At 43.9% G+C, this 21,673-nt stretch overlaps 1 protein-coding gene across 1 annotated transcript in view; it reads left to right on the plus strand.

Moving 5' to 3' along the window:
* hmcn2 (hemicentin 2) overlaps window positions 1-21,673 on the plus strand; it is a 45,208-nt gene that overhangs the window by 16,193 nt on the left and 7,342 nt on the right. The window contains exons 20-65 of the mRNA XM_080049253.1: window positions 114-226; window positions 1,068-1,227; window positions 1,372-1,531; window positions 4,053-4,180; window positions 4,354-4,605; window positions 5,590-5,673; window positions 7,501-7,692; window positions 7,789-7,919; window positions 8,067-8,211; window positions 8,537-8,663; window positions 8,780-8,937; window positions 9,449-9,727; window positions 9,819-9,961; window positions 10,600-10,750; window positions 10,978-11,193; window positions 11,294-11,407; window positions 11,528-11,715; window positions 11,793-11,889; window positions 12,050-12,211; window positions 12,324-12,437; window positions 12,625-12,821; window positions 13,137-13,218; window positions 13,320-13,451; window positions 13,540-13,683; window positions 13,767-13,926; window positions 14,460-14,584; window positions 14,675-14,858; window positions 14,962-15,059; window positions 15,157-15,435; window positions 15,644-15,834; window positions 16,181-16,262; window positions 16,924-17,060; window positions 17,159-17,300; window positions 17,488-17,632; window positions 17,764-17,891; window positions 18,156-18,312; window positions 18,423-18,544; window positions 18,632-18,796; window positions 18,922-19,029; window positions 19,116-19,250; window positions 19,357-19,491; window positions 19,643-19,912; window positions 20,017-20,207; window positions 20,312-20,525; window positions 20,723-20,857; window positions 20,945-21,135. Coding sequence (XP_079905379.1) covers window positions 114-226; window positions 1,068-1,227; window positions 1,372-1,531; window positions 4,053-4,180; window positions 4,354-4,605; window positions 5,590-5,673; window positions 7,501-7,692; window positions 7,789-7,919; window positions 8,067-8,211; window positions 8,537-8,663; window positions 8,780-8,937; window positions 9,449-9,727; window positions 9,819-9,961; window positions 10,600-10,750; window positions 10,978-11,193; window positions 11,294-11,407; window positions 11,528-11,715; window positions 11,793-11,889; window positions 12,050-12,211; window positions 12,324-12,437; window positions 12,625-12,821; window positions 13,137-13,218; window positions 13,320-13,451; window positions 13,540-13,683; window positions 13,767-13,926; window positions 14,460-14,584; window positions 14,675-14,858; window positions 14,962-15,059; window positions 15,157-15,435; window positions 15,644-15,834; window positions 16,181-16,262; window positions 16,924-17,060; window positions 17,159-17,300; window positions 17,488-17,632; window positions 17,764-17,891; window positions 18,156-18,312; window positions 18,423-18,544; window positions 18,632-18,796; window positions 18,922-19,029; window positions 19,116-19,250; window positions 19,357-19,491; window positions 19,643-19,912; window positions 20,017-20,207; window positions 20,312-20,525; window positions 20,723-20,857; window positions 20,945-21,135 — 7,163 coding nt within the window. The remainder of the gene's footprint in view (window positions 1-113; window positions 227-1,067; window positions 1,228-1,371; window positions 1,532-4,052; window positions 4,181-4,353; window positions 4,606-5,589; window positions 5,674-7,500; window positions 7,693-7,788; window positions 7,920-8,066; window positions 8,212-8,536; window positions 8,664-8,779; window positions 8,938-9,448; window positions 9,728-9,818; window positions 9,962-10,599; window positions 10,751-10,977; window positions 11,194-11,293; window positions 11,408-11,527; window positions 11,716-11,792; window positions 11,890-12,049; window positions 12,212-12,323; window positions 12,438-12,624; window positions 12,822-13,136; window positions 13,219-13,319; window positions 13,452-13,539; window positions 13,684-13,766; window positions 13,927-14,459; window positions 14,585-14,674; window positions 14,859-14,961; window positions 15,060-15,156; window positions 15,436-15,643; window positions 15,835-16,180; window positions 16,263-16,923; window positions 17,061-17,158; window positions 17,301-17,487; window positions 17,633-17,763; window positions 17,892-18,155; window positions 18,313-18,422; window positions 18,545-18,631; window positions 18,797-18,921; window positions 19,030-19,115; window positions 19,251-19,356; window positions 19,492-19,642; window positions 19,913-20,016; window positions 20,208-20,311; window positions 20,526-20,722; window positions 20,858-20,944; window positions 21,136-21,673) is intronic.

Raw genomic sequence — 21,673 nt, forward strand, 5'->3', positions numbered from 1 at the left:
TTTGTAATGAAGAAATGCCTTGAGCGCAGATACCGCGGGCTGGCTAAGGCCAGTGATAATGCTTTAGGCCCACTTCTTCAGACAGCTGTGTTTTTGACCTACTTCTTCCACAGTGCCCCCTGAGATCAACGCTGGTCCATACCACTACATAGCCAATGAGGGCGTAGCCATCACACTGTCATGTGAGGCCAGTGGAGTTCCCAAGCCAAATGTGGTCTGGTCCAAGGTAGGATGTCACACTCGCAGTAAAAATCTGTTTTTCCTAATGACTGCTGTGGCTGTAGCTATATCCCATAAACCTAATTGGCTAGTTCATATTCCCACATCATTCTGTAGTGAGGACCAGACTTGGAATTCATTCGTCTTAGACTTTATTGATATAAGGATTTTATGTACCAGCAATATCAAATAGGTAACTTAAAACCCTGAACAAAATATCAATAGCTGCAATCATGCAGTGGTGATGGGACCTAGATACAAGATAGTAATTTTCAACTAATCATGCATTAATTTAAGATTTACTGCTTTTACTTAAGATTCATTCATATTTATTTCCTTTGCACAAACATCCTTAGCCCACCAACCTCAAATGAACAATGTCTTATTTTGATCTAATTTAAATTATAAGATTATTTTCATTTCATTACTTTCATATTAGCATACAAACATGGCCTGTCCTTCTCCACCACCGATTGCACTACAATCACAATCTGATTAACCTGACCTGATGAACATGCTGTTGTTTCCTACGCAATGTTGAATGGAGTCAGATTTTCCTCCTTGCTTTACCCTGAAAATGTTCAGAGTAGTACTCTAGAGTCAAGTGCATATCTTTTCTTGTCAGATAAAAGTGAATCTGTAAAAGCAATTTCATGTTCAAAGCAAGTGCGTGTGCAGCAGGCTGCATTCTTGCGTGCACGTTTAGGGGATAGAGAGTGAGTCAAAGCCGTGCTCTGTAATTACATTAGACATCAAAGGTTGGGCTGTAAACCTTAAACCAAGCTTATAGTCCCTGCACTGTTATCTAAAGTATATTTTGTCTGGTCTTATGCCTGGTGTTCCTACAGGGGAGGCAAACTCTGCCCAGGGACCGCTCCCCTCTTCAGTCAGACCCTGATGGAAACCTCCACATCCCCCATCCCAAAACTGACGATGCAGGCATCTACATCTGCACTGCCACCAGTCCTGTGGGCTATGCTAGCCGAGAGATACAGCTCAGTGTAAACAGTAAGCAAATTAAAGTTGGGCCACAGTCACCAAACATGCAGTGTTTGTTATGAAAAAGGCTGATACTTGACTGTATGACCTTACAAACCAGGTTGAACATAGAGCCTACATGGTATTATTTCTATTTCTTTCCCTGTTCTTCAGCCATGCCTAAGATAATGGGTGTGAGTGGCCATGACAACACAGTGAAGATGGCTGCAGAGGCGGGGACAGAGGTTGTTCTCCCGTGTGAGGTCCAGGGGAGTCCCTCTCCACTGGTCACATGGAGCCGCAATTGGCATCCCATCCCCCCTGTCACAGCTGGGTAAGAGGAAGTCTTATGTCACTAAGGCAATTAGATTATGCAGTTAAATTAGTTAAACAACATAACAAAAGCTCTCCCCATACCATACCTCTGACCTAAATAACATGTGACTTGGCTTTCAAAAGGGACTCTGACTGAAGCTGGTTGCCATTCATAGCTGCAGGTAATGTTTGGAGTTCATGTAGTGCTGCTGTTAAAAGGGAAGCTAGGCAGAGGCAGCAACAGTCTGGTGAAGGGATGTGTGGGGGCTTCACTCATTGGCTAAACGGAGGATGAACATCTGGTCCCACATGGTCCAATGAGTCCCGGCTTTCATGTGTGGTCACTCAGGGTGCAGACAGGCTGGCTGACTCAGGACACAGACTGGAAAGATCGCAGACAGTCTCTACGGGCCACACACTTGACCGAAGGGTTTTAGGGAGATAGAAGAATGACGGAGTGGGTTGAAAGCTGCGGTGACTCAGATACAGTATGACATGTGTGGGGCCAGGCAGAAGGAAAAGGTTGGGGGTGGAGTGGGGGGTGCCAGGAAGAGGGGAGGAAAAAGAACTGACAGAGGAAGAGATACTAGCCCTGTCTGCATGATGGTTAGATTCCCTGGGGTGTTTCAGCAGTAAAACAACATGCTGACTCTTTACTAGTCTTGTCTGATGAGAATAACACATCTCTGTTGACAACCCCCACTTCGGCCCATGCTTTGCATATGCAGGACATGCAGAAGCACACTGCAAAAAAAGGGGTAACCTTTCTCTTCTCGGCTACAGTCTGTGGGTCAGAGGACATGACCAGACATGTGGGACAGAGGGGTGCTGATGGTTGAAATAATTTAAATAAGTGGCCTGTAACATTTCTGCCATAGCCATGTACTAGGCTAGTACTAGCAAAAAGAGTGAAGGTGTGTGGGTGAATACGCAGATCTTTTAAACACTGAGACCAATTTGTCTCAATAAGTCTTTGTGTCAGACTGTGTAGACAGATGACTTGACACCAGTGTGGGGAGTGATGGGTAGGCAAGATTACTGGTCCATGTGGTGTGCGGTTGAGCTTACGCCAGTCTTCACTGTGGCACTGTCGTGTTGCACACTGCAGTCTGAGTACAGATTGACCAACGCAGAGGCAGTCATTTGTTTCCAATGTTAGATGTTGCTGCTTCTCCTAGGGCTGTTTGAGGAGATGGGGGAGCGACAGTACACCATATGTGCAGCTAAAATAGAGAGCTCTTTGTGCTTCAAGCTCATTTCCACTTACATGAACATGTTATTGTTATAATTCTGTTGCTTAGCAGACACGCTTATCTACGATAAATCAGAGGTGTGTTTAGACTTGTGCATATGATGCATTTATACAGCTGGATAGCTTCTGGTACAATTGAGGTTACCACACACCCCTTAAAGTGGCTGACCTACATTTAAGTACTTTAAGCTACATTTAACTGCTGCTGTTTTTTTTGTTGTTGTTGCAAATCATGTTTTTGGAGTAGAGGTTTGTGTATGTGATCTACTCAATCTGTCCACTTGTTTGTCTGTAATAAACATATGTAAAACAAATGGTTGGTTTTGCATAATCATTGCTGTCCACATGGTTGTTCTCCGGAGGACGAAACATACTGATTACAGAGAACTGTAGGACTTTCTCTATAGCGCCACCATCAGGCCAACCTTTAAACTTTCTATTATATCCTGAACCTTAGTGATAAACCCACAATAGTTGCAGGGCCCATTTCTGTTCCCAACAGGAGGAAAGGCATTGAAGTGCATGACCTTTCCCACGGCGATGCCATCAGGTCAAACTTTGGCCACCCTTACACACTGTAATTACTTTGGACAATGGTAATTGTGAAAGTGTCAATTCTCTCTGTAGATTACTAGGCCAAGGTCCAGAGTCCAATTAATGCTTTCTTGTTCACAACTTCCCATCCTTCACAGATATATTTTTCTTTAGAAGCCATCAACATTTTAACAATATGTACAACTATGTATTGCTGTCACCTTGTCTCATGATTTGTTTTATATTTAGAGCATACAATGGACAAAGTATCGTTATGCTGCCGTCTTTTTACAAATTGCTAATAATTTGTACGTATTACGTATCTAATTATTTTACTCACTAATGAACCACTACATTAATGAGCCTTTGGCAGAAGCTGTACTGGGAATTCTTTTTCTGAATCTGTTTACAGGAAATGTTTTCATCAACTCCTAAAAATAGAACCAGTAAAAAAAGAAAATTCTTGAAATGTGTCCTCATTGGCACAAAACTATAAAGGTTGATATCAAAATATTCATCAGTGACATATACTGTAAAAAGACGGCAGCATAACGATACTTTTGATATATTTGTGTGCACTTATAAATAGTATGAATACTCCACACTATAAAAAGGACATTAGAGAAAAATATGGTTGCAAAACAAGAGTAACTCATGTCCATAAAGATAGAAGCTGTAGATCTTTGGTGACTCACAAAGTGTTGTTTTCTCCATCTCTTTGCCCTTGAACCCTAACCCCCCCCCCCCCCCCCAGGTTTACTGTTTTGCCTTCCGGCTCTCTGAGGATCACTGATGTGCGCCTGATTGATAGTAAACTGTATACTTGCACAGCAGAAAACCCAGCAGGCAACGTGTCCCTAAGCTACGATTTACACATTCAAGGTAACTGCGGGGCCTCAAAAGAAAGCAGTTTCCAACAATCCTTAACACTTGTGTTTTTCCAAATGCTGTTAAGTTGATTATTTGCATGTGAATACACACAAAATATTTGACATATATAAATAAATAGGTATAGTGTTGAGACATGCATTTAAGATGTTTGTTTTTGTCCTCAGCTAAGCCCAGAATTCAGCCAGCACCTTCCTTCCTGAAAGCCCTGATTGGCCAAACAGTAACTCTGCCATGTGTGGTCCAGGGAGAGCCAAGCCCTGAGGTCAGTTGGTTTCACAATGGACTTCCTGTTGGGGTGAAGAACACTACACCCCTCAGGATCCAGCAGGTCAGCCTCGCCGACCAGGGCACTTACTTGTGTGTGGCAAGGAACAGCGCTGGACAGGAGACCCTCGAGATCAAGCTGGAAGTTCTTGGTGAATATCTGCTGTGCAGTTCTCTTAACCCCTTGAGAATAAAAATACATTAAGCAAACTATCAATATATACAGTTTATTGTGTATCATGTTTTAAGTGTAAGATTATCAACAACAACAATCATTTACCAGCACTGGTGACATGAACATTGAACATTTATACACTCTGACCACATTGAAAAAAGTCAGTATATCCTGTAGTTTTCCAAATGGCTACACTTGAAAACAGAGTGAAAGTCCAACCATCATTGAGGGGTAATGGCACACATTTTCAGACAGTCTATACTGGAATTTGTCTGACTATGGATGTTCTTCGATGTCTCCTGAAAAAAAATTATATTGGTCTCAGTCACAACCTGATTAAAGCTGGGGTATATGATTTGGGAGAAAATAGCAGTTGGGATAGAGATTCGAATCCAAATACCTCAACCGCTTCACTTGTGTTCTCTTTGGTCCCTCCCTGACACGCTCTACACCAACAACGTCGGTGCCAAAGTGAATGGACAGTCCCAACAGCCAATAAGAACGGAAAATCAGAGCCTCGCTCTGATTGGTCAAAGTGTACATGAGCTGTGGCAATTTTTGGGGGCGGCAGGGGAGAGCAAAGTGATCAGACCACTTCACCTACATATACGTAGCTGAATGGCTTATATGACATTTTTGCCAAATATTATGGTGAAAAAGTAACCCACCGTAGCTTTAATTGGTGTACTAATAAGATTTCAGCTTGGTTGTGGGCATTAGCGGTTGATCTAGGTGCTCTCTGGCCATCACCACTCAGTTTACCGATGGCCAGAGATGTGCCAAATCTTACACGTATGACAGGCCCCCACAAGCCCTGAAGGTTTCTTCTCAGTTACTTATTTATCTAAGCTGGGACATCTGCTTAGAACTCTAATGAATCGTCCTTACCCTTTTAATTCACTGTTCACTTTATCAACTGACCTTGCATTTGGAGCCAACACATGTTTTTCTGTCATCACAGAGGCCCCATCCTTTGCAGAACCTGGAGATACCATCATGGAGAAAGTTGCGAACAGCAAAGTCATCATCCCTTGCCCTGCTGAAGGTAAGAACTAATTCAGACAGCCAGTCAGCCTTAGACGGAGTGAGAAAGAATAGTGCATTCAAAAGGCTGGCTTTTATTTAGAACAGACACAATTTGCAGTGTGTAAGTAAAGTTTTTCGAGCCTAGATACGCCCTTTTATGGCACGAGACAAAAATTCCAATTGAAATGCACGACAGATAAGTGTATTTGTGCACCATCAAAGGACTGTTTTGCTGTCACTGTAGGGTTTCAGTTGTCAAAACGTGCCATCCTAAAAGGCACAGGTTCTTTTTATAGCAGCTCCCAGAGGCACGCTGTTGTCTATATATATTTTTACATCGCTGTGCGAACAAGGTAACAACCTGGAGGGCTGTGGAGAGTTTTTCTATTTTCATCAAAACACAATGAGTGTCTATATATGTCCACGGCGGATGCACCCATAGATACAGTACTCCTGACAGCACGTCCAAACAGGTATTGTTTGTGTGGCTCTGTGCCATGCAACCAATTCGGCTAGAGAAGGTGAGGACTATGTCTAATGTGGAGGAACAGCTGGAACATCAGTTTGCCTGCTGCCTCAGTGAACCACATCTGCTTTCCTCCGCGTCGAGGCCTGCTGGGAGAGGAATCCTAATTACAGGCTGCTGCCGGCAGATGAAGGACAGAGATGTCTGAGGTGCTCCGTGAAGCACAGGAAGAGGAAGTTGAAGCCACACTAGCCCTCCGTCCATCGCAGTCATACCAGCAGGCAGGCTGGCAGGCAGACTGTACCAGGCCTCTGAGGGCTCACACAGAAATGCTTGACACTCTAGAAACCCTAGAGAGGAAGCTGGCAGCAGGAAATAGGAATTCCCACATTGTTCTCTTGAGTTTTGTATTTAAGAGGGAGAAGTCCTGGCGAAGTCTCTGCCAGGAGGATCCTATTTAATCACCAACAAGCCCATTGCATTTGATATAGGTAATTATTTGACAAACACTTGGGAGAGATAGTCTCCCGGACTTTGTCAACCCCAGCAAATAAAATCAAAGTCTACTAATGAGATCTGTTAACATCTAAAATAGAACATCTGTATGCATTTCCTCCCCACAATGAGATAATGAATTTGCCTTCAAGCTGCTTAACTGTTAACACGTGTACGGAGAGGCAAAGGATGATAACATCACCTCTGCTCATGCTGCAACTCCTGTGTTTGGTATTTTATGGATTAACGAAGGTACTGTGTTTGATTTCCCTTCCTCGTTGGTGGTATTTGTATGTGTAACACACCTCTGTAAATGGTGTGTTAGTGGTGGCATTTGGATCCCTCCACTGCAATGTTCGTTCACTGTGACTCGCTCGTCTGTCCTTGCACTTGGAGTCTGTTGTATTAGGTACACAATCCTTCTTGACCATTTTCAGCTCTTTTCCACCCAGTGATCCACAGAACACATCTGTTTCAAGCTCCTGAGTGTACGCACGATTTCCTTTGAACTTTCAACCACTCCTTTTCTTACTGCTCATGACACCCATCTCAGTGATGGGTAATAAATCTTAACGCTAGTATTTAAATCATACACCTTACATCCTTCCAGCATCCTGTGCCTTACTTTTTAACGTGACATTGACCTTGAAATGTTCAGCTTGCAGGCTACATGGACTGTAACCAGTTTGGCATGGTCCCTCCTGCTGTCCTGCTGTCCAACAGATAAATGTAGGGCTGTTTTTTTCTAGTCTGGGCTGCTTTCCCATTACGTTCTTCTGTAGAGAAGCAAAGACAATGGAAGTAACTTTTCTTTATGTCAGACGCGATCAATAACGTTTAATTTATACCCAGCCCTGAATCCATTACTTGTCTCAAAACCTGCAGGTTCACCTCATCCCAAGGTACGCTGGTTTAAGAATGGCCTGGAGATACAACCCGAACAATCAGAGTTTTCTGTGGCGAGGGATGGAGCTCTCGTAATTAGCAAAGCATCTGCCAGCCTCAGCGGGGACTTCAAGTGTGTAGCCACGAATGAAGCAGGCTCTGTGGAGAGAAAGACGAGGCTCAAAGTAAATGGTGAGAATAATTACCCCACAATTTATCTTATTCCCAACAAAACACCTTTGACCGAAATGAAATGTTGTGTAAACACATTCTTGTATACTTCTTCAGTTCCCCCAGAGATCCAAGATGATGGAAAGCCACGTAACCTCACTGTCACCTTGAAGCAGCCTCTCACTCTGGGCTGCGATGCCTTTGGGATCCCATCCCCAACGATCACCTGGACTAAAGATGATCATCCTGTGAGTTTTTTCATCATCAATTTCCATGAGCATTACATTTGAACTTGGCCTGCAGTTTACTATGTAGTCTGTACCTAGCTGTGCAATGCCACCAAGTGGCCATTGTTCTAATTACAACAAAACACTAAACTTCCTTCTGTACTTAAGGTGGATAGTCCTGGAGTATACCTGCAGAATGGAAATCGCCTATTGAGAATCTACAGAGTTCAGCCAGAACATGCAGGAAGATTTGCCTGCACAGCTAAAAACTCAGCTGGGGAATCCCAGAGAGAATATAACATTCTGGTGCAAGGTGAGCTTATAAACTGGCTGTAACAGTATTGTTTAGTACAAATAAGAAAAAGAGAATGAAAAGAGATATTTTTCTTGACATAAGTGGAATTAAAATATGCTTGAACAGCAACCCCCAAAGAACATAAACTGGTTAATTAACCTTTATTACTTTATTTGCTAATGTCAATCAATGCTAATGACTTCATTAATAGCCAAACCGATTTCCCTCTGTCATCTGGATGATTTTAACATTTCAGGTGATCATTATCTCATTCAACATAAATACTTTGAACAATGTGTACTTACCAGAGTATTTTTCTGTGTGCGTGTGTACACTGTTATAGCTCCGCCAGTGATATCAGGAACATCCCGATTGCAGGAGTTAACTGTGGTACTTGGCCAAGAGGTGGATTTTCAGTGCAGAGTTAGTGGACGGCCGGCACCCAGAGTGGAGTGGAGCCGCGATGGAGAGTAAGCATCACGTGTAAAAGTTTGATTGATGAGACATTCAGTGCCACCCAGAGGATGCAGTGGTCATTTATTTCCCCCATTCCTTTCTTTCCCTCCCCTCCCCTCCTGCTCCTCAGGGTTCTGTCCCGTGATGGAGACCCCCATGTGGAGTTTCTGGAAGATGGCCAGGTGTTGAAGGTGAAGTCAGTAAGACTGAGGGACCAGGGGCTTTACCAGTGTCTGGCCAGTAACAACGCGGGAACACAGATGCGCCGGTTCAGACTCAAAGTGCAAGGTCTCTACTTTAGCAAAGGCTCATAACATACACCCACATTGGTCTTAATTAATCTTGTACTGATTCATTTAGAATTACATTTACATTATAATTTATATAATACATTTTCTTTAAAAAAAAGAAAAAAAAAAAAAAAGAAACTAACAAAAATATTCTTTAAAGTTTATCAGGATATTGAGTTGATTTATTTTCCAAATGTGATGTGTTAGTAGTGTTGCTTTAATACAGAAAGATACTGAACTTAATATTTAATCTGTTGTTATATGATTTCTCCAAGACCGCACTGCCTGGTCTATGAGCACATACATGAATTGTCTTTATGCAAGCCTCTGGGGATTGAAGTGTCACCTAAAGAGCATTTGCTGTAATTGTTTAACGTATTGCACACTGCATTTATGTTTAAGAGGGCCCTGTACACAAAACAGTTCAATCCCCAGGGGATCTATCCAGGCTGTGCTAGGGGCTAGTTAAACACTTACTGGCTGTTAAACATTAGTGTCTTTCTCTCCAGCTCCCCCCACCATCAAGGGCCCAAGCGAGACCTCGGAGGTCTCAGTGGTACTTGGTTTCCCCACAGTCCTTCCCTGTGATGTTGAGGGCTCACCCACACCCAGTATCACCTGGTTAAAGGACAACCAGCCCATCGTGTCCAGTCCCCAGGTGACATACACCCGTGGTGGACAGGCACTGCGGCTGGGCTCAGCACAGGGAGACAGCAATGGCCACTACACCTGCAGGGCCACCAATCCAGCCGGCACCGCCACCAAACATTACTCTCTGAGTGTTTTGGGTAAGAGAAACCTTACACCTTACACCACTTACAAATTAAAGTGACTGAGCCAGAACTATTAATGGTATTTAATTCCCCCCCCTCTCATCAGTCCCACCTCAGATAGAGGGAGACCCCACATCCTTAACGTTTGGCAGTCAGGAAGAGAAAGTACGGGTCAATGGAAGTTTAACTCTCTCATGCCTGACCAAAGGTTACCCTGAGCCCAAGGTTAATTGGTTCAAAGATGGACAGGTTGGTGTCATATTAACAAGCTGTGCATCCCATAGAAACCACAAACATATAAAGTGACTTTAATCAGCCTCTTCTGGCAACCACAACAAATTGTAACACCCTCAACAGAATTGACATCCTCTTGCAAAAAAATGTAAAATCTGTTATGAGTATGCTGGTTTATTATACAGTAGTAAAAATATAGCAGAAGAGTCCTTTGGGCTTCTTAGTTCGAAAACAGTGCTTTCTCAGAGGGAGCATTAGTAAAAACATGATGGTGACGGTGGATTTTGGATTCATGTAACATTGGATTTTTTCCAAATTGGTGGTAATGGTATCGTTTTAAATGTTTTGCACGACACGGTACTGGTAGGAAATTCTCTTTTAAAAGCAAGACCATTTAACACCTGCAAAATGTGTTGTTGATGCAGTATTGCTTATTATTTAACTTTTTAACCCACCACTGATACAGAAACCTATACTTATTTTTGAAGTGAAACAGGAAAGTCTGAAAGGAGTACTTTGACGATTGCACAACAATAGTCTGACTCGTAATGGACAGTTTAATGAACCCAAATTAATAAACGGAACATATCATCTTTTAAATTGCCTTCCTCCTTCTTACCTTGACTATTTCATCTGATTTCCTTTGCCTTTAGTTGATGACTGGGAATGTCCATGCTGGCATCCAGGAGAGTGGCCACTCCCTCCTCATAGAAAATGCCATGATGTCCCATGAGGGGCAGTACACCTGTGTGGTCACCAACTCTGCAGGAGAGGACAAGAGAGACTTTCGTATCACCATTCAGGGTGCGTTCAGTTAAATCTGTTGTAATCATTTATCTATAGTATCACGATTGGGTATATTGTATTCCGTTCAATTGAAAATGATCTTACATACCATTGGTATATATATAGTATACTATTTGATTTTTAGATTTGATATAGTTAAATAAAAATGGGACATTAAAGCAATGCAACTTATTTTCTTGCATTAATAGAAAGGGGCTTAACACCAACCTGTTATTTCTTGCTAGTTCCTCCGGTATTTCACCGGGTGCCGAACAGAGAAGCAGCCTGGGGTCTGAGAGACGAGGATCATGATGAAGAGGACATGCTAGAGAAGCGGGAGGTGGTCCTGGGACATCCAATCAGCCTTTCCTGTGAGAGTAATGCCATCCCCCCACCAAAGCTCAGCTGGTACAGGGATGGACAAAAACTCACCTCTGCCGATGGAGTGGTGCTACTTCCAGGTCAGAGGGGAACTCATTTCTGTGTGATCTCAGTTAAGACCAGAAGTGTGGTTGTTATGTTTGACTTCATACTCGTGACCGACTGGTGTTGCTCTTTTAGGTGGACAGGTGCTACAAATCTCCCGGGTACAGAAAGAAGATGCTGGAAAGTATACATGTCAAGCTGTTAATGAGGCTGGAGAGGACCGCATGCACTTTGAACTGGAAATCCTGGGTAAGCAGCAAAAGCATGTACATATCTTAGTTGTAATTAAAATGTATGCAATGCAATGAATGTATTAGGTCATGATACAAAATAATTTCAGAAAGGATTTCTATTGTTGTTCTTCCTCAGTGCCTCCTGTAATCATGGGGGCTTCAGAGGAGTTTATGGAGGAAATGGGAGCGGTGGTCAACAGTACCGTTGTCCTACACTGTGATGTGACTGGACACCCCGATCCTGTGGTTTCCTGGCTGAGAGATGGGCAACCAGTGCACACAGACTCACAGCACCTAATCAGCAAGGACGGAACTCAACTCCAGGTTAGTCATTGTTCACTTTCAGACAAATACCAGCAGGCTAACAGATCCAACTTTGACACTTTGACCACATCTCTCAGCTCCCCAGTGTCCAGGTTTCTGACATGGCTGGGTATCTGTGTGTAGCCGAGAACAAGGCTGGCACGGTTCAGAAGTTCTTCAGTTTGACAGTGCAAGGTAAGTCACTCATAGGGCATTGCCACTACCTCTGTATATTCAGTCTCCCATATAACCAGAAAGACCAATTTGTCTCCTCTATAATGGCCATTATTGGATGTCCTTTCATGACAAATCATTACCTCGACATGTACAACAAAACTGTTGTTTTCTCTTTCAGTGCCTCCTAGAATAACTGGCCTCAGGGATGAGGAGGTTAGTGTGATTGAGGGCCACATGGTGTCATTGCTGTGTGACGTCCAAGCGTACCCTCCCCCAGAGATAACCTGGACCAGAGACGGGCAGGTCCTCAGCTTCAGCACCGGCATCCACATTCTGCCAGGTCAGACCTAGGCCACCCGCAATAAGCAAATAACTGTTGTGTCAGCAGCATTTCCTTTGTTTGAATCTAATAATGCTACGATTATTACATTTTGTATCATTTTGTATTACAGGTGGCCAGATGCTACAGTTGCCCCAGGCAAGAATGGAAGATGCAGGGCAATATGTGTGCACAGCCTCCAACTCAGCAGGCCAGGACCAGAAGAGTATTATTCTCAGTGTTTATGGTGAGAAAACAGATGGTGACCCCTCTGTGCAATTCAACTGCATATACAGATGACCAAATCTTAAAACATTGTCCAAGCTAAAGAAAAGTGTGTTTACTGTAAGCCAGCTGTGACTGAGGATAGCTCACCAGTGAATCATATCAATTGTGAGTGAGATCATACCCTCTCTGTATGTGGACACCATCAGTCCTGCCCACCCTGAAGCCCCGTCTAGATGCTGAGTCAGACCTGGTCACCCCACAAGTCGGCTCCTTTGTGGCCCTGCGATGCGAAGCCCGCGGTGTTCCAGCACCAGAGGTCACATGGTACAAGAATGGGCTGCAACTTGCTGCAGGGAACGGACTGAAAATTGATCGTCACCAGCTGGAGATCACAGGAGTTCAGGTCAGGATTTGAAATGCGGCTACCGATAGTGCTCCACTCTCTTACACGCTAACATATGTCTAAAGTATACATATTTAACTTTCACACATTCATAAGATACACAGACAGGACAAACTGGATACATGGCTGTATATGCGACACTATCACTCAGACCCTTTCTTTGACCAAGTTTATTTGAACTCTGGTCCAAGTTGATATACTTGATGCAGAACACATGCACTGGCAGGCATAGCAGGAGCCATGAGCCTTCTTGGCCTATATCCTTTGCTCAAAATACCCCGTCCCCCACCAATGACCTCTATTATTTGTTACTAGTTGGCAGATGGTGGCACATACACCTGCAAAGTATCCAATGTGGCTGGACAGGTGGACCGCACATTCAGACTGACAGTTCATGGTGAGAATACCTCTGCTATATACTTCTTTAAAGTAAAGACTATTTTCAAAAGACAATGCTCAGCATTTTTGTGAAATTATAATACAAATATATTCCCACAGTTCCTCCTGTGCTGGACGGGCTTCTCCATGAGTCCCTAAACTACACCCTGGGTTCCCATGTGGCCCTGCTGTGTGAGGCCTCAGGGGTTCCTGTGCCCAGCATCACCTGGCTCAAGGATGGAACTCCGATTGGTAAGAGGGAGGCAATGATGGGGGACTGGAATAGTATGGATTTGCTATGTGTGAAAGCAATTTGCAAGTCAATGTCTTTGCTGTCCAGAGAGCAGTCTACAGTGGCAGTGGTCCGTTCGAGGGAACAGGCTGGAGCTGGGGCCCCTCACTCTGTCTCATGCTGGAACATACACTTGTTTGGCCAAGAACAGCAAGGGACAAACACAGAAAGACTACACACTCACTGTGCAGGGTAAAGCCAAACATATTTGTGAAAATTAAGATACTCACCCTAGAAAATGAAACATATGACTCAACAATCTCTTTCCTACTCAGTATCTCCTACCATACTGGACTCTGAACACCCATCGGATGTGAGTGCGCCCATGGGAGAGGAGCTGACGCTGGAGTGCAGAGCAACTGGAATCCCCACTCCACGCCTCAGCTGGCTGAAAGATGGAGTGACTTTAGAGGGATCAGACACTCGTCACATCGCGTAAGTCACTCACATTCTCAATCATTGCCGGGGCTTTAACTGCCAATAGAGCAATATGAAGTATTAATAACAGTCATACATCTAATATTGTACATTCTGCTCTTTCAATGCTGCTGAATGTGTTTTATAAGTGGCACAAGGATTGATCGGAAACATTCCCTAAATGTTTGGAAAATCCGATATTAATTATCATCGTCAAAGATAATGAGCATGACAGTGTGGACAGCCAAATGGAGTCGTTTATAGACCGTTGCCTAATGTCATCATGGGGAACGGCAAGAGCAGCTGTTTACAGCTGTTCGCTGCTGATATGGTCACTCCAAGCACATCAGCCATAGAAAGCAAATGAGAGTGTGTGTGTGTGTAGTGTGTGTGTGTGTAAGTATCCGAATGAGTGAGTGAGTGAGTGTGAGAAACTCGTGGGACTATGATGGGAAAGTAATTCTGAGGTTCAGAGGTGGACCAGACAAATAACGGATGCTGGTTTGGACAGGAAAATGGTTACCGAATATTATGTATCTGTAACCCGGCAGTGTGACCCCTGACGGCAGCACGTTAACATTACTGCGGTTGAATCCTGATGATTCTGGGACATACAACTGTTTGGCTGTCAGCCCGGCTGGACGGGAAAGCAAAATCTACACCCTCTTTGTACTAGGTCAGTTTGAACATTTTCATTTGTGTTGTGTCTGTGTTGGTGCTTAGGTTTCTGAGTGATTTTGTCTTAATTTAATTTGACTTGTCACAGTCCCACCGTCGATCTCTGGTGAGACCAGCGTCCCCAGAGAGGTGCAGGTCACACAGGACAGTGTTGTGACTCTGGAGTGTCAGGCAGCAGGAAACCCTCCACCTCAGATCAGCTGGCTGAAGAATGGACATCCGCTGCTTCTCTCCCCTCGTACACGCCTGCTATCCGGTGACTCTGTGCTGAGGTCAGTTTAGAAAGAGAAAGCTAAATGCAGACAGGATCATATGTAACATGACAGCAGATTCTAAGCGTGGCGATGCTATGTGTTCCCTTTCTTTATGAAAAAGGATGTCTCCTGTGCAGCAGTCCGACTCTGGAGTATACACATGCATTGCTCGGAGTCGAGCTGGTCTTGCCGAGCTCAGCTATGACGTCCAGGTCCAAGGTACAATCATAACATACCACCTAGTGATTTCCTCTCTGAACTGAGTGGCAGCATTTTGGATCTGAAAGAAAGACTATTGTGTGTGTGTGGTCCACAGTTCCCCCTGGTGTGGATCATGTTGAACCAGTGGAGCCAGTAACAGTGGTCCAGGGATCCTTGGTGACGTTAACCTGTGAAGCGCGCGGCGTTCCCCCTCCGACGCTGACTTGGATGAAGGACGACCAGCCACTGTCCCTTCACCGCAACCTGCTGCTAGACGGACAGGAGACAAGGCTGCAGCTGCCTGATGTAGCACGTTCAGACCAAGGCCTCTACAGCTGTGTGGCCAGTAACCAGGCCGGGAGCAGCACCAAGAGCTTTAACCTCACAGTGCTCGGTAATCCCAATGCAATCTGTGATAACAGGCTATCACATCATTATTTTGTTATCTTTTATTGTAGATTTTCTATTTATTTTGTTGTCTTGCTTTAACTCATCTTATGTTTATTGAACGAAACAACACATCAAGGCAAACTCCTTAAATGTATCTGTTTTCTTGGCAATAAACCTAATTCAGATTCTAAACTTATTGAACTCTGATCCAGAACCTCCAAAGATATCCAGCACCATCTCTCCAGAAGAGCTGACCATAGCAGTAAACAGTGCGCTTGAGCTGGAATGCTCTGCTGTGGGAGTCCCACCTCCCACACTCAGCTGGCTCAAAGACGGTCGCCCCTTGGAAGGAACTGACATTGTTCAGCAGGACGGCCACTTCGTCAGGATAAGCAAAGTTCAGGTAAACAATATTGCATAGGTAAAGCTGCAATAGTCAAGATTGTATATATATAAAAAAAAGTCACTATAGGCCTAGTGGTAATGTTTCCAACTTTTTGTGAACTGTATTTTTAGGAAAATGTAATTTGCTGAGATATTTTTATACAAATAACAAAAGTATGTGTGTAGGAAGCTAACCATATGTCATAAATATACAGAGTGAGCATGAGCATTTTTCCATATACTGTATATCCAAACTTGTGATGGCCAAACAAATTAAAGACTAAAGTTTTAACAGCATTAAGCTCGACAAATTCAGCATTGTCATGTAGAAACTACTCACATTGATTAATGTTGTCTCTTTAAAGGTGGAGGACGCAGGTCTGTACACATGCTTGGCCAGCAGCCCAGCTGGAGAGGATGGAAGAAACCACTGGGTCCGAGTCCAAGGTGACACAAGCTGTGACATATTGTTCAACTGGGAGGAACTCTCCCTCTCTCTTAACCTTCTCTCTGAATAAAGAGAGAGTAAAGAAAACAGATTTGTTCTGGCATTAGCTTTGCCAAGCTAGGGTCATGCACATAATTTATATTGTGTTGGCTGTTGTGCACACAATGTGACATATATACATTTTCATAAATAGTATGTGTTGATTGATGACAGAGAGCTCTCATTTATTAGACACTGTGTGACATCCTTTCCCTACTTTCCTATTTGTTCATGCTTAAATGAAGCTTCTATAAATATAATTCCATGCAGCGCTGTTGGGACCTATTAAAAAGCTGAGAATGCTCCAAGTAAAATTCCCAAATACATGATGTTATCCTCCTCCTTTGGTATGTCATATGTTGGTGGTATGTCATCATTATGACATACCACCAACATATGATTTTTACATACGGCCCTTTATCTATCTTGTTCCACAAGGCCATGTGTCTTGAGCTAGCCTTTCTTTGTTTAAAATAAGCACTTTAGAAGGAGCATTAGTATATACAGTATCTTTTTGTCAAACAATTTAATGTGGGTGTTTAACTGTGTGTCACCACTGGACACTTTATGTAATCTGGCTCAGAGAGGTCTACTGCTTAATAATCAGTGGTTGTGTTTCAGTCCCACCATCCCTTGTTGGCTCTGGTGATGTGAGGACATTGACAGTGCCAGTTAATGGACATCTGACCTTGGAGTGCCTGGCTGATAGTGACCCTGCTCCTAATATAGAGTGGTACAAGGATGAGGCCAAACTGCAGGTAAATATATATAAAAAAAATTGTTATCAATTAATATTGAAGCAAAAGCCATCTCCTCTGACTCACACACTGTCTCCTTTTCCTTCCACTTCCATTAGCTGGGTGGTCGTATCCAGCGGCTGGCAGGAGGTCAGTACCTGGAGATACAGGAAGTCAGGCCAGAAGACAGTGGACAGTACAGCTGTTCAGTCACCAACTTGGCTGGAAGCACCAGTCTGTTTTTCACAGTGGAGATCATCTGTAAGTCGGCCTGTCAATGATGAATTAGAATCAGGATCAGAAAAGGTTTATTGCCATGTTTATAAAAATATGAAATGTAAAAATATACAGTGAAAAGTATTATAAAAAGAGATATATTTAAATTGTTATAAATATTAAACGCAAGACACCACATGGATATACTGTATAACACTATTTATTTCTCTAGTACCACCAACAATAAAGGGGGGCAGTGCAGTGGTGACCACACATGTCGGCCAGGATGCAGTTTTACCTTGTGAGCATGGAGGAGACTCTTCAACTACAGTCATGTGGAGGAAAGATGGCTTCCCAGTTACACACGATAACAATAAGTAAGTCCAAACCTATTGTTTGAACAAAACTGCAATCTGTCCTAGATTCATTTTACTGTAACACATGTGATACCAAAGACAGAGCTTCATGTCAATCCAAACTTCATCTTTCAATTGTGTGTTTCTTTCAGGTACACTATGTTATCAGATGGGTCCCTACGTGTAAACGGGGTTCAGTTGAGTGATGCTGGCCGCTACTACTGCACCGTGTCTAACCAGGCTGGCTCCGATCACCGGGGATTGGATCTACATGTGTTTGGTAAATACAACAAAATTATTTATTTATTTATTTTTACTTTATGACTTGGTGGTGGTCTTCCCACAATTTGATGTAGCATGGACATGGTGATTTTAGTTTTGATGACACATACTGCAGGTCCCTATGTTGGTTCTAGTTAAGATCATAGTCTAACCGTTGAACTCAAATACTTTTTAAAATATCTAATAGCGTTACAAACCCACTGAAACCCTGTAGTGTGGTCACCGTGTGTACTGTATTATCTGTTCTCTGATCTCTTAACAGTGGGTCCTTCAATCAGTCCGGGCCCATTCAATGTGACAGTAACCACAGGGATCAGAGCTGTGTTGAGCTGTGACGCTACTGGTATACCCCCACCTACAGTAAGCTGGAAGAGGAATGGCACTCCACTTGATATCAGCCAGCAGCCTGGTGAATACAGGTAAAGAAAAAGCTATGGTTGCACTCCCTTAGAACACGCATAATAGATTTGTCACGAATCAAACAGTCACAAAAACTCAACAACTGACACAATTGGGCTGTTCTGTCCAGGTTACTGTCCTCTGGATCCCTGGTGCTTTTGTCACCGGCCAATGAGGATGAAGGTTACTTTGAGTGCACTGCTGTCAATGATGTCGGGGAGGAGCGCAGCGTCATTGAGGTCATCCTGCAAGGTATTGATTTTTGATTGTTTTATAATAAGCAGGCAGGACGGTTATTTCAGATGACTGAACTGATGAATTTGCCGCATTCTTCTTTAGTTCCACCAACTATTGAAGACGATGGCTCGACAGTCGTAGCTGTGAAAATGTCTCCTGTGGTGTTGCCGTGTCACGTACAAGGACGCCCTCAACCCACTGTCACCTGGACAAAGGGTGGAGCCAAACTGGGCTCCAGAGGAGGAAGCTATCGTGTCCTTCCCACTGGTGAGACATTTTTAAAGGGCTCTTTATATTATTTGATTAAATATTAATACTGGAACAATATTGCCAGAGGCCAAGCAATATAATTGTCTCATTAACATTTGACATCATACTATGTATCAATGCAGGAGTGTTGGAGATAACTGCTGCTGTGCCAAGCCATGCTGGCAGGTACACATGCTCTGCCCGCAACCCAGCTGGAGTGGCTCACAAACACATCTCTCTCACTGTGCAAGGTAGGCTGTGAAAATACTACCTGTTGGAATTCACATGTTAAAATGTGAACACATATGATAACGGCTTTTTTCTCCTATGTATTAAGAGCCCCCAGAGATCCGGCCAATGGCAGAGGAAGTTCAAGTAGTGTTGCATCATGGGACTGTACTGTCCTGTGAGGTTCAAGGCTTCCCCAGACCGTCCATCACCTGGCAAAGAGAGGGAGTTCCCATAGCATCAGGTAATGATATGTGAAAAACAATGTATTGCAATGTATCAGAATATCACATTCATGGGGAAATACACACTGAAGCAACAATGTGATGTGTCTTCCTCGTTTGTTGCAGGTCACAGGCTTGCTGTGCTCTCAAATGGAGCTCTGAAGTTTTCTCGCGTGACGCTTGGTGATGCAGGGACCTACCAGTGCCTGGCAAAGAATGAAGCTGGCGTAGCAGTGGGCAGGACCAAACTCGTCCTTCAAGGTAACGCAGATATTTAATCTCACAGATGGGAAGAACATTGTGGTTTCCTTTGTGTTTATTCCTCATAGTCACATTGTGTGACAGTAACTGGTTACCTCTATTCTGAACATTTATAAATTAGAGTATTCCTTCTTATCTTGTGTTCTTTCAGTTCCTCCCGTGCTGAGTGTACCTCGTGTGGAGTACACTGCAGTGCTAGGCCAGCCTGTCAGCCTGGAGTGTGTGGCTGATGGGCAACCCCAACCTGAAGTTGCCTGGCATAAGGAGAGGAGGCCAGTGGTTGATGGCGCTCATATACGCATCTTTGCCAATGGAACCTTGGCAATTACCTCTACCCAGCGCAGTGACGCAGGCCTGTACACGTGTACTGCCAAAAACCTCGCCGGCAGAGCCAGCCACGATATGAGGCTGGTTATTCAAGGTGAGTTATGAGTGCCATTTCATATTAGGTAGCGACTAAATATAGCAGATGTACGGTAAATATAACACTGATAAAAACAAATTATGATTATGTATGCATTTCAGTCCCGCCAATGATTCCTCCTGCGCAGACAGAACTGTCAGTCATTCAAGGATTTCAGGCCCTGCTGCCCTGCGCTGCTCAGGGTTCACCAGAGCCAAGAGTGTCATGGGAGAAGGATGGAGCCACCGTGCCCAACCTTCCAGGCAAATTCACCGTCCTGCGATCAGGAGAGCTAATAATAGAGAGGGCTGAGGTTGGTCTGAGTACAACCTATTATCTTCACTGCATTATGAAACTCCGTCTCTTGTTTAGTTCTGGGCATAAGCATCTCTTGTGATTTGTTTTTTCTTCGCACAGCTAGGGGATGCTGGCGTGTTCACATGTGTAGCAACTAATGCAGCAGGCTCCGTGAAACAAAATATTCGCCTGTCCATCAACATGAGGCCTGCCTTCAAGGAGCTGCCAGGTGATGTTGCCCTCAACAAAGGGCAGAGTCTGGCCTTGTCCTGTCACGCTCAGGGAACACCTTCTCCTGTCATCTCCTGGACTGTCAACAACAGTCCCTACACAGGTATTTTTCTTCCTTTACATGGTGAGGTGTACAGCATTTCAATACCAATATAGAATGAAAGTTCTTGTGTGAAAAAAATTAAAGATGGCAGATGGCGATCACAGTAATTAAATAGCAATCAATTTTGTCATTATGTTAAATCTAATGCAGTATGTGAGTTGAAACTGTACGCCCTGATTTGTTCACAAATGTTCCAGGTTCCACTGTGGATGAGGCTGGCCGGAGCTCTGTGATCATTGAGAATGTGACTATAAGCGACGCTGGGACCTACGTGTGCATAGCAGAAAACAGTGTGGGCTCAATCCGAGCTCTCTCATTTGTCCGTATCAGAGGTGAGCGCTTTGTCGAGGATCCTTCAGGGCTATTCAACTACTAGTGTTACCTTGATGAGCTTGTTAACATATGCATTGTGTCTCCAGAGCCTCCGGTGTTGAAGGGTGAAGCCCACACATCTCAGACAGTCATCCAGGGTGGCTCTGCCGTGCTCGACTGTCCGGTCCACGGAGAACCCAGACCCGTCCTGCGCTGGCTCCGGGAGGGAAAAGCATTACTCCGCTCCCAACGAATGCGGGCACTTCAGAACGGATCCTTGGTCATTTACAGCATCAGTGTAAATAAAGAGTTCCCTTTATTTACTACATTTTAGATTACTTTTACTAAACCAAGTTACTCAAGTTTGAATGATTAATCACCCACCACCAAACTATTTACATCAATACTTCCCCATGTATTGGAGAAGACTGCAGCAGTAGCCATCCTATCCAGGCTTCATCTGCAGTCCCCTTGGGTGGAGAAACAGTGTGTGACTGCAGAATCCTGCTCCCATCTAAATTAGATTGACTTCAGTCAGAGAGGCTAACAGCATTAGCAACAGAGGGAGGAGATGAGCAGAGAGCTGGATGTTCCCAGGCTCTGCCACTCTCTCCTTAACCTGTAACCTTGTTAGGTCTCCTACTGCTGCTGTAATTGCACAGCCTGCAGTGGAGACTTTCTCACAGACAGATGACTGTCCTTCCCACAGAGCTCTCAAATGGGAAATGTCCTCTCTGTGGCCCGATCTTATCTATTACAACAAGGAATTCAATGAAATAAAGTCTCAAAAGGCCAGTAGAAAATGCTAGTTTCCCAATATAATGACAATTATATGT

Source organism: Ammodytes marinus (genome assembly GCF_949987685.1).
Source record: "Ammodytes marinus genome assembly, chromosome: 2".
NCBI classification, from domain to species: domain Eukaryota; kingdom Metazoa; phylum Chordata; class Actinopteri; order Uranoscopiformes; family Ammodytidae; genus Ammodytes; species Ammodytes marinus.